Source organism: Pieris rapae, chromosome 1 (assembly GCF_905147795.1).
Source record: "Pieris rapae chromosome 1, ilPieRapa1.1, whole genome shotgun sequence".
Lineage (NCBI taxonomy): Eukaryota > Metazoa > Arthropoda > Insecta > Lepidoptera > Pieridae > Pieris > Pieris rapae.
The window spans coordinates 9,706,023-9,718,845 of NC_059509.1; the positions used below are offsets into that span (position 1 = coordinate 9,706,023).

Here is a 12,823-nt window from a genome sequence, read left to right on the forward strand (position 1 = left end):
CTTAATTATTTTATTTCCTCCAAAATGGTATTTTATTCTAAAGACAGGTCAAATTTTATTTAAACAGAACGTACCTTACGATAAGTTTATAATATTACATTCTTTAAGCATCCCACCTTGGGAATTCAATCTCAAGTCTAGATCGTTAATTTGGGATTTCTGGCATTAAGAATTACAATCTCGCGAGACCTCAGGTAGTTTTGAAAATCAGTTATATCGAACAACTTAAACACGATAAATCTGCTAAGATGTGTTTATAAGGTTAATTAAGATACGACGTTATTTTAAAATTAAATTTTATTCTAACTCATTTAATATTTATATTATTATCATTTATTAAAAAGCACGAAACATTCTTTAGTTATTTAAATACACGTGCTGAACAACGAGTTATTTACATTTAGTTACTGTAATACTTAATTGATGAATTATTTAAAATTAAGTTATATTTTTAGAACCATCTGTCATGGCTGTGTTACATACAACACAAGCAGAATTACCGTTATTTTTTTCGGTCTTAAAATAATTATTAAATAATTTATTAATCACACTCTGCTATTGTTTTTTTAGTAGGTATATATTATAATTATTTAATTAAAAAAAACGAGTGTGTTTATGACCACACGACTGATATATATATATATATATATAAATATATATATTCGAAAAAGATGGATTGGCAAATGGTGCAGTTGGTAAATTGGTACATATTGAACAAAACGAACAAAAAGAAGTTTGTGGCTATGAGAGAAAGAGAGAAAGAAAATGTGCGCGCGAGCTGCTGTCTCTGGCTTACTCGCCAAGTCCAGCGTGTGTGAAGAAGTTTCAGTTCAAAAAATTTTTTACGTACACATCATATACTATAGTATTTACATACTACGTTTTCAGGTTTTATATTATATAATTTTGATAGGAGCTATCAATATTCAATAATCTTGGTTGTTTTTCAAAATTTCATGTTATACATAATACAATTTCCAAATTGTTTAACTTATTAATATGATGGAATTAGTAGTAGGTATTCGTATATATATATATATATATATATATATATATATTATTCAAAAATAAATACTTGATAACTCGTAAATCATAAATATTAATATCTAACATCGGTATGAATTTTCATACAAATTTAATGAAATCTTAATACCGCTCGGGTCATGTGAAAACTTCAAATCTAGTTTAATGGCGACATAGTATGAATCAGCTTCGTCATGGTTAAAAGGTTGTCAAAAGGCTCTTACTAGCAGCTAGTCCGTGAAGTTGCCGTTATTGACAGTCGGGTTACTTGAATGAATTTCCAATTATGTTTTATTTAAGGATTAATTTCACATAAATTTGTTTGTATGGGAAACCAGTATTTTTTTGTTATTTACAAATTCCTCGTACTTTTACGAAAGAATGCATGTTACCCCTATGAAAGGTGCATTATAATCATAGGTTCTTACATATGAAATTGGCGTTTTGTATGGGAGGAACAAAAAGTCGAATATTTTTAAATATAATATATTTAATTAATCAAAGTATTCTATGCACTTTTGCCATGTCATAGGTAGTTCTTTTTACTAAACAGCGCTGTTTAGTAAAAAGTCTAGGCTGTTAATTTAACAGCTTACTAAGCTTGTTGGCTGCGACATAATATATAAATGTGTATACAAGTGTTATTTGGATAGTCGCATGTACTTATTCATAGTAACACTATAGAGTATATAACACTAAGAAAGGACTACGACTTCGCCCTTTTATATATTTTATTATTGTACATGTAGTATACTTGTTATTAGTTAAAAATATTACATATTAAAAATATAACAAATTAAAAAAAAATAACAGAGTGTTGGCAAATTATATGAAAGATTTTTCCTGAAAAAAAAAACTAAATAATATGCCGTGCCGTTTTTGTTTTGTCGTAGTCTTTTTAACTTGTCTTTGGTTATTTTCATGTTCAACTGTTAACTGTCAAGTGTCCACTGTAGAAGACTGCGGTCAGCGGTAGTCTCTAACCGCGGATTATTTTGTCGGCAGTTGCCAATATTGCATTAATGTTTTATCGATCTGTATATAGTGTTTTTAATAGTTATAGATAAAACCTTTAGAATATATGTGTAAGATTTAAATGAAATCCAAATATGACCTCCATTATAAAATTACACTGCCTCTCTGGAGCTGGGGACGAATCTCCGCCTTGTTATGTGTTGCAAATAGATGAATTTAAATTCCTTTTAGATTGTGGCTGGGACGAGAAATTCGATACAGACCTTATTAAAGAATTAAAAAGGTATGTTATGTTAAAAGGTGGATATTAGGTACTTTGTTTCGCTTTATTATTAATATCTATAACCTTTTAAAACTTTTTCAGGCATGTAAACAGTATAGATGCAGTACTTTTATCTCATTCTGACCCGTTACACTTAGGAGCACTTCCATATGCGGTTGGACAATTGGGTCTTAATTGTCCAATATATGCCACATTACCTGTCTACAAAATGGGCCAAATGTTTATGTATGATTTATATCAGTCACATAAAAATATGACAGATTTTGACCTGTTTACTTTAGATGATGTTGATACTGCATTTGATAGAATAACCCAATTGAAATATAATCAGAGTATTGATATGAAGGGTAAGGTAACTTTGTATGAAAAGGCATATATATATACATTTCAAGTATAGAAACTTATAGTAACAAACCAGTTACAATTTTTTAATTATATTTAGGCATTAGCCATTTGGCTTTAAATATCTGACTTAAATTCTGTGAATTTTAGGCAAAGGTTTAGGACTCCGTATAACACCATTGCCAGCAGGACATCTTCTTGGTGGGACAATATGGCGTATAGCCGCCCCAGGTGAAGAGGATATTGTTTATGCACCAGACTTTAACCATAAAAAGGAGAGGCATCTTAATGGGTGTGAAATTGAAAAGATTATGAGACCATCACTGTTACTATTGGGAGCTATGAATGCAGATTATGTGCAGCAGAGGAGAAGGTTGAGGGATGAAAAGCTTATGAGTTTGTATATTATAAATTAATAGTTATTCTGTTTATAAAAATCTATATTTAATGAAACTAAAGACAAATTTAATAAATAAGTAGTCTTACAGATAATTTTTGAGTTAATACATTTTTTTCTTGAAGGATTAAGTTGAATTGGTTTAGAACTTGGTTAACTTTAGCAGGTAAATGGTGGTGTATTGCAAAACACAGATATGTACAGTCAAAATCTGTTTGACTGTACTTCCCAAAAATTTTTTATATTATATTAAGTTAATATTATGCTTATTTTATTATATATATTGTTTAATGATATGTTATTTATGTTCCAGCAACAATACTAACAACTTTACGGGGTGGTGGATCTGTGCTAGTTTGCACAGACACAGCAGGGCGAGTCTTAGAGTTAGCTCACATGCTGGATCAGCTTTGGCGAAATAAAGACTCAGGGCTTGTGGCATATTCACTGTTACTCTTGTCAAATGTCAGTTACAATGTGGTGGAGTTTGCTAAGTCGCAGGTAACACAAAAATAATATAATATTAAAATAATAAAATAAAATAGCCTTTATTACTGTTAAAGTTACTATATATATGTACATTAAAATTATAGAATGTCCCTAATAACAGTGTGCCTTTCGGCAAAGGCCTCCTCCAATTCTTTCCACTGTGTTCTGTCCAAGGTGACTCTCCTCCAGTTTGGACCTGCTGTCAGTTTTAGTTCGTCTTCCCATCGTCTGTATTGACGTCCTCTACTTCTTTTGCCGTTACGTGGATACCAGTGTGTGACAATGTTGCTCCATTTGTTCTTTGAAGAACGCATCAAATGTCCTGTCCACCTCCATTTTTGTTGGTCTATTCTGATCAGTATGTCGGTTAGTTTTGTCTTACGCCGTATGTCAGTGTTTCGAATTTTATCTTTCATCTTGATGCCGAGCATGCTTCTTTCAACTGCTTACTAATAAAAGATAATATTACTTTGATTCAATTAAGAACATGATTTGTGTAATTATGTGTTTGTGATGTAATTATTATCTTTTTAAGAGAAAATTAAAATCTATATCTTCCAATTTTTTGAAACAGCAAGTGTTACAAAAGCCTTAAAATTTTTCTTACTTTAATTTCATTTTTATTGTATGTTTCTAAGTGTAACAAAATACACATATTATTGCAGATAGAATGGATGAGTGACAAATTAACTCGTGCTTTTGAAGGTGCCCGAAGTAATCCTTTTGCTCTACGACACCTGCATTTATGTCACTCTGTGGCTGAGGTTACTAGGACACCTGGACCTAAGGTGGTGTTGGCTTCCTGCCCAGACTTAGAATCAGGATTCGCCAGAGATCTCTTCATTTTATGGGCTCAACAATCACAAAATTCTATTGTATTGACGGCCAGGTAAGCTAATATACAATTTATCTAGAACTTTTATTTAGACAACGGAATTTTTCATGGTTCAGCCGGGCCTGTTGGCATCTGCAGTTGTGAGATTTACTATTTCAACAACTTAGTGGAAGTTATATCAAGTTATATCATACGATCGTTAAATGATTATTTGAATGAAACATAGTTTCAAGTGATCATTTTCATAAAATGAATGTGCAGATAGTCCTTTGGGCCGAGAAATATATAAGATGTGCTATTAAATTTCAGAACATCACCAGGTACGCTTGCCCGAGACCTCATAGACAAGGGCGGCGACCGTACCATAGAGATGACAGTACGCCGTCGAGTACGGCTAGAGGGAGCAGAACTAGAAGAGTTTATGCAACAGCAACGGACTAAAGTCAAGGATCCTGTGAAGTTAGTGAAGTACTTATGAAAGTGTTTTATGGTTTAATTAAAATCAAACATCGAGTGATTAACCTAGTATCAACAAGTCGACCTTGCGCGTCTTCTCCATAGACAACTAAATTCTATATCCTTTTGCGTGAAATGCACGAGATATGCCGTATCGCTTCTGTATCTTGTTTAAGAAAGGTAACTTAGAGGGATTGACGATAAATAGATAATTTTGAAATTGAATTGATAAATAGACATTTTTATTTAACATTGATATTTTAGGATTATTTGTTAACATTTCTCTCACACAGGCCACAATTGCTGTAAATTATGTAAGAATTTCGCATTAGTTAAAGAAGTTTTAATTAAATGTGTAATATATTTGTTTAAACTTAAAACCTTTCATTTACATTTTTTTAAATAATTCGTTTATAATATTTGGATAATTGTTCATTATGCTGAAATTATCACGATCGCTCGAAAGTCGGTTATTTTGCATCCGTCTAAGCACTCCATTATGTACCTAATCTTTCCTGGTTGTTGATCATGGTTCGTATCATGACTTTTTTTAAATATTTATTTAATAGCCAGATACAACGTCCTTTGACACTCTTATCATTTCGTGGCCATTTCCATGCACAATTTTTATTTTTAAATATTGAGTTTTCATTGATTGGTCATTTCATATGTGGGTAACACTGAAAATGTATAGAACTGGCCAGTTAAAAACATTGCTAATGAAAACTTTTTTTGAATTATAATTAAAGAACTTTTGGTAACCTAATTTAGGAGAATTGGCGGCAAATATACACGTGAAAATGAACCTAACGCGATAAATTTTTCTGTCAATGATTTATTATGATTTTGGTTTTGGGCTTACTCAACAACAAAGCTATGATAGGCAGCGATTAGCATTTCTTAACGAAGTCCCATCTCGTGCCACTATTTACAATTGGTTAAATGAGTTTAAGCGTGGACGTAGCAATCTCAATGATGATCTGCGTGAGGGACGTACTTTAACAGCGACTACTGATGTTATCTTCAGTGCTGTGCGTCGCATGATAGAGGAAGGTCAGAGAGTGACCTATCAGCAGATACGGGCAAGCTTAGGCATTGGTATGAGTCAAGTTCAAATAATACTACACGAACAATTAGGCGTCAGAAAGCTTTGTACCCGATGGATTTCCCATACTTTATCCGACGACCAGAAACAACTTCGCATGGACTGTCGCCAAATGTTAGATAAGTTCAATGGCGGTAACTCAAGTGCTGTATTTGACATCGTCACAGGTGATGGAAGCTGCATATATATAGCTCAGTGAGTGTTTCCTTTCGAGGATCGGCCAACTAAGGTAAAGAAAGAAAGTAGTCAGTAGTAGTAAGGTAAAGATAGAAGAGACCGCATAAGAAGAATGGGCCCACTGCATTTTTCAGTGGTTCCATCGAATGCGACGATGTGTGGAGAGGAACGGAGATTACATCGAAATGCAATAAAAGGATTGACACCTTTCTACATTAACCTGGCTTTCATTTTCTAAACGTTTTCAGTCTGACCAAGGTAACATCGTCAGCTAAAATTTACCCGTGATTATAGACAATTAGATTGATTAACTTGCAAAAAGGTATGATCGGGTCACGCAAGCAATTACGAGCCGGCTGATTAATATTTATATATACAATTTATTTTGTAAGATATATGTATATGAGATATGGAAAACCCCAAAAACGTGTCGATTACACGGGATCACCATAATTATGTATGTCATGAAGAAGCCAAACGTGGACTGATTAACGTTGGACTATTTAACTTTTACGATTTTTTCAGAGAAGAAGTGGACGGCCTATCATCAGATTCAGAGTCGGATGGTGAATTGGAGATGTGGGTGGTGACGGGGCGCCATGACATCCCGGTCCGCGCCGAGTATAGGGCCGGCGGCTGCTTCAAGTCCAACAAAAAACACCACGCCATGTACCCCTGTCACGAGGACCGCACCAGGGCGGATGACTATGGCGAAATTATTCGAGTAATTATTTCTAATTTAATTATTATTTGCTACGTGATATGTCATTAATTGTATTTTTTAATGAATGTGAGCAAACATGCAGAAAGCTTATTTGAAGTTAAGTGATGCAGCCAATCAAGGACACTCATTACCTGAGGGCTCGCGAGTGCGTTGCCGCTCTTTTAAGAATTGATTTGCTTTTGTCTTAAGCCAAATAAAACAACTTAGTTTGCAAAAGCAATAAGGGAAGCATTATTTTGTTGTTGCGTTTAATAATATTCTATTGAAGTGTCACGCGAACGCCTTCTAATAAATTGTTAATATTACAGCCTGAAGACTACAGATTAGCAGAAATAGTTGATGCTGAAGGGGAAATACGAGACGTACCTCCCGCCCCACCGCAGAAACCTGAGCCTGAAGGTATATTCTTTTTTAACCGACTTAAAAAATGCAGGTAATTCGTTGTAAAAAGGAATGATATAGCTATCTCTATTATAAAATATATTATAAAATTTATGTTTGTTTTCAGAGGAAATAATAGAAATACCGAGCAAATGTATGGCCTCGGTGCGACAGATAGCGATTAAAGCTAGTATTCAATACATAGAGTTGGAAGGGAGGTGCGACGGTGAGTCCCTACTTCGAGTGGTGGCACATGCAAAGCCCAGGGCTATAGTGGCGTTGCGGGCTGGAACTAATGCTGTTAACACGCTCAGGTATTTATATATTAGAGAAATATCGTCAATCCATCGTTATTAGCAGGGGTTTAGTGGCCGTCATTTGGGCAAGGTGCAAGCACAAAAGGCAAGAACTATTGAATATTAAATATATTTAATATTTTTAAATAACATTTTATCTAAAATTCTCTTTTATTCATAATTCAAAATAATTTAATTATATAAATTCGTGATTATATCCGTTTAAGTTAAAGGTGTCGTGCTAACAGAAAACAATAATTAAATAATATTGTTAATTACAGAAAACATTGTGAGAATGAAGGTATAGAAAAGATATACACCCCTGGAAAGGGCGACGTAGTGGATGCCACCACTGAATCGCATATTTACCAGGTACGATATTATTTTAGTTATTCTATTCTTCTGTCATCATTATTTAATTTTGATGTAATTGCTACTTATGGAGTTTCTAATTAAAAAGTTGTAGAAATCGTTTTACTAAAGACGATGGTAAACCAGAGAAGCTAGATCTTTATACTGACTTTTGTTGCATATACATATTATTTATTATGTTTCAATTCTTATATTTACCTTTTTTTATTTAGGTTTTTTAGATCAATCAATCAATCTTTTTATCGACACTCGTGCGTAAACAAAAAAACTGTTCTTGTTTGTTTCGCTCGAATATGTGCGTGTTTACGAGGAACCTCGCCAGAGTGCGTGCGCCAGTACTTATTTTATTTCTTAAACAAAACATTTTACGTATTTAAAAATGCGGTTATTTTATCTACTTCATACTTAAATCAATTTTATATGTACATGCATAGCTTATAGAGTCTGCTCGGCAAAATACCGTCGAGGTATTTGAGGTAACAGCAGTGCTTAGTTATGTTGGCAACATTGTTACGTCATTATAGCTTGATATTAGTCTTAATCTCTCTCTCTCTCTCTTTAGTCGGCAGCTCATTTCTGAGCGTCGTGGTCAGCAACGAAACATAATACTTAATATTAAAATACAACGCAACGCGTAGGAAAAGAGAATTAAATTTATTCGTTATTTTTAATTCACCATACCGTTACTCTTACCGCACAGGCCCTACCGTGCTTGTAGTCATGGTTACCATGTTATCGTAATAAAAAGTTACCTCAAACCATATTCAATTCACAATGTAGCTTTAAGCTTTGATATTGATCAATATAGTAAAATAAGCTGTGGCCAATTGCACTTTAAAAAATAATTTTGTTAACGTTTATTAGTAATCATAACAATGAAATATACAGTATTTATAATTTTTAAAATTAATAAAAAGAAAATTAAAACAAATTTAATAAGTTGTATGTTTAACGCAGGCAGCATTTCCTCGCTGTATTGCGATACTTATTCGTTGAGCGAGGGTAGCATCTGCTCTGAGCTCACCAGTAATATCTACCAGGCGCCAATTTCTAGAATATTATAATTAGTTTTTCTCTGATTTAATAATGTGTATATATCGTGTGTTTTAGTAACATATTTTCTCTATGTACAGTAATTCCCCTTTAACCCGATTTCAGTCACCTATATATGTTTTAGTTGTTTCCACTATGTAGTTGCGCGTTGTACCCATTAGAATGTAAGTGCATGCTCCTCCTCGTCCATGACTCCTGCTGATAGAGGCCAAATCTTTGCTTTTAATTTCTTACAAATTTAATAGTATATTTCATTACAAGTGCGGAAAGCCTGTCATTGCAACGAGTTCCGACGAATGTCTACCCGAGCCGAGGCGCAGCCGAAGGTGAGGGTTGACAGTCGGAACAAGTTGCAATGACGGTACCGCACGTGTACTGAACGACTATTTTTAATACAGTTGCGAAAAAATTAAGCAATTTAATTAAACTATTTGCTTTTTTTCTATTCTCTCTACGGAATAAATTCGTTGCACGTAGATATGTAGCGACTTATATGTTTCCGGTAAATTGTTCTCCGAAGCATTTTATGCAATTATACTGCGTTCGGGTGGTATTCATTCAAATAAAATATCGTCGAAATTACTCATTTTGTGCAACAAATAACTCAACTCGAAAGAACATTTTTAGAAAATGGCGCCAACCGCAAAGAATATGAGCAAAGCTTGTTTTTTTCTTTTCTTCACCCATTCTGGTTAGGCAAAGGGAACTTGGCCCATACAGCCAATTCTTCAGTAGACTATTTTTATTGAAAGAAAACCAAATCTAACTCATTGAGTCCAATCATTAAATCTGCATTTTAAAATATTTGCATGAATCATAAAACTTCTGTGATTTTTTTTAGTAAAAACTTCATGGTTAGTTTTTTCTTTTTAATATTTTTTTAATTGATATGAAATGAAAAGAAACCTAACCGAACTTATTGAATCCAATTACCTATTATAATATTTAGAAATCATATATCATAAAAACTTCTATGAATCTTTTTAATAAAACCTTCGTGGTTGGTTTTTTCTTTTTAATACACATTGTTTTGACAGTTGGCAAAGAAAACGCACGAGTGCGGGAATGGCAAAGAAAAAGCACGAGTGTGTAATAGCCCACTTTCCGAACGCTATACCTCCCTGCAATATGCCACTTTTTGAGCAACTGTATTAAAAAATTTATTTCAATGCACTTACAACACGAATATCTATAACGGGGTAGACCTCGGGGGATTACTGTATATTGTTAGTGTCCCTTATAATAACTAATATCTACATACAGGTGAAACTGACAGACAGTCTGATGTGCGGTATGTCTTGGCGCACAGCTGGAGATGCGGAGCTGGCCTGGCTGACAGCTACTGTCGCCGAACCTCGCGCTAGGGAGCCTAATAGTGGTATGTGTTTTTACTAATCGTATGAGCTAATTCAACACAATACGTACCACGAAAGAATCTAACCGTTCTTTTTTTTAATTTCTCTTCTATTTAGAAGGCAAAGGGTACACCATTCTTATGTGAAACGTGTTTATATGTATTCGCGAAGACAATAATTGCCGCAGCCGGTGGTGATGGCGTGGGTGATGGCTGTTTTGTGCGCGGTGTCTGCGGTCTGTAAATTTTATTTGTCTAAATCATATCCAAAACCCCCATCACTCACTATTTCTAATGAATGTTACAATTGTTCAATTACGTGTGTTCTAAAATAAATTTATTAATAATCTTACGTTATCTCGAATTCCAAAAACACAACAAGTTTAATATTAACAGTAACAATTAAGAGTAAAATATATTAGTGAATGAATAATTTCTCTGAAGTATTTTCGAACCAATTCCTCTTCAAAAATTCTTTATTTTTCTTCAATTCTTTAAAGGCCGGGATGGCACTTGCCCACTTCTGGAAATGTGTGTTCACTTCATATCAGATGAGCCTCCTTCTCGTTATATAATATAAAAAAATAAAGATTATTTGATAATTCTGGTCTTTACACATTTTATTGCCACATACCGTACGAGCCAAGGCTGTTTTGCTCACTCAAGCTTTCTTAGTTTATAAGCGTGGCGATGTTAAATTGTCGGAGTTACGCCCCGAGAGCCAGACGTAGGAACTCTCACTGTTACATTGCAATCATTGCGAGTGATTAATATAGAGTAAAAATAAAATCCTCTATTATTTAAAGCGCTCCGATAACCCAACCGTACAAGCAACGGCGGATCCAGGGAGGGGATTCCAGGACTTAGGGGGACCACTTATTGAACATAATGATTTTATTTCAATATTTTGTCACCAACCAGATTTAATGTACCTACATATATTCAATATTTAATTATTATAATATAATAACTTTGTATGACGACAAACGTATAAGTCCTTGACTTGACCACGACTATGTGACCTCGTCCTGGCGCCAAAGCTTAAGCCTATACATGAAAATGTGATGAAATCTCACTTTTTCAATGTTGGTATTTTCCTCTCATCGTCTTTAAATATCTTTTAAGTGTTGTCTTTGTTTGTATGTATGCTTTTAATTGCTGGGTATATAATATAACCTACTCTGAAGTAATTAATATATTATATTATTTTATACTACATAAAAGCATTAAAATAGTAAATGCATAATGCTTTTAATGTCTTTTTTTATTCTTTAATAACTTTGTTATCTATCAAGGGCAGTTCTCAAAAAGATTATATATATTAAATAAAAAATGGGGTTCTTCCAAATTTTCATTTCCTCAGAAGAATCAGTTCTTGATGACATGATAGCACTAGAGGCCTGTGAGGGCAACACGCTGGGTCACGCGGCGGCATTCATCAACTCTTTGAAGCTTTCCGAGCTGAGAAGCGCTCTCGCCAAGCATGGTCTTAACGCTGAATTTAACGCAGGAGCGCTGGAATGCTGTAATGGAACTATCGCTATTCGGAGGGTAGGTTCAAATTTTTTTCTCCTACATATAATGTATAGACTTAATTAAAAAGAGTTTTGGATTTTATTGTATATGTTTTTGTGGTTCTGTATGTAAGACCAAAACAGCAAAGACTCAATGGCCTAGTCTAGTGGTTTGGGCTTTCCACTCTCAGCCCTGAGACCGTCTTCTGTAATGATTGTTTTTTATTTTTTGCGCATTTACTGAATATTATAATATTTTTCGTATGGTGAAGGAAAACACTATAAGTTTAAATACAACAAAATTATAAGTTTAAATACAATAATACATAACTATAATCCGTAAAAAGTGTTTTCTTTAAATGTGTAAAAGTTATGTTAGTAAAAGACAATACTAATTATCATTTAGTTAATTCAAAACTGTCGTTAAACGTGAGTTAATCATGTACGCTGTATAAATTTGGCGATTATTTAAATTATCCCAATCCTTAGGATTGCTTTGCTCCAGTTCAATATATATGTATGGCTGCTGTCCCTCTCAAACAATTTGTATGATTAAAAACTTGTCGATTAAAAAAGAGTGGCGGAGGGTGTCTTGCCCGCACTATGCTCTTGACTTGCGAACTGGCAGTAAATGTAAAACTAGAATAAATTTAACATCTTTTCTGGTGACGTTCATAAATTTATTAGGCTACATGTTATTTTGCGTTTCAACGTCGTGAGGCAGCCCCAGAATATGTTGTCCTACATATTGACATGTCAATAAATGAATAAGTCAAGTAATGAATGTCTACTTGCTCATTAAAAATATCAAGAAATTAACAAAAATGTGACGCCAAGACCAATGTTTTGGCCAACAAATATAGACATTTACCATCGTAGTCAAAACAATTCTTGTTCTAGATGGAGAACGGTCGAATTGCATTGGAAGGAGTTTTATCGGAAGAATATTACAAAGTAAGGGAGCTGCTCTATGACCAGTTCGCCATTGTTTAACGTTTAAGTTGTCAATAAAAAAAAGTTAAGTATATTTTATTTTATTTAAATAAA

General features: G+C 33.8%; 1 protein-coding gene across 1 annotated transcript; it reads left to right on the top strand.

Moving 5' to 3' along the window:
- Positions 1-1,982: 1,982 nt before the first annotated feature.
- On the top strand, positions 1,983-12,801 carry LOC110992003 (probable cleavage and polyadenylation specificity factor subunit 2). Its single transcript, XM_022257619.2, has 13 exons — positions 1,983-2,281; positions 2,363-2,628; positions 2,774-3,019; positions 3,334-3,521; positions 4,175-4,398; positions 4,654-4,803; positions 6,608-6,806; positions 7,115-7,205; positions 7,315-7,501; positions 7,765-7,855; positions 10,172-10,286; positions 11,626-11,813; positions 12,677-12,801. Exons 1-13 carry the CDS (start codon positions 2,133-2,135, stop codon positions 12,767-12,769), a joined length of 2,187 nt encoding a protein of 728 aa, XP_022113311.1. The 5' UTR covers positions 1,983-2,132; the 3' UTR covers positions 12,770-12,801.
- Positions 12,802-12,823: the final 22 nt, after the last annotated feature.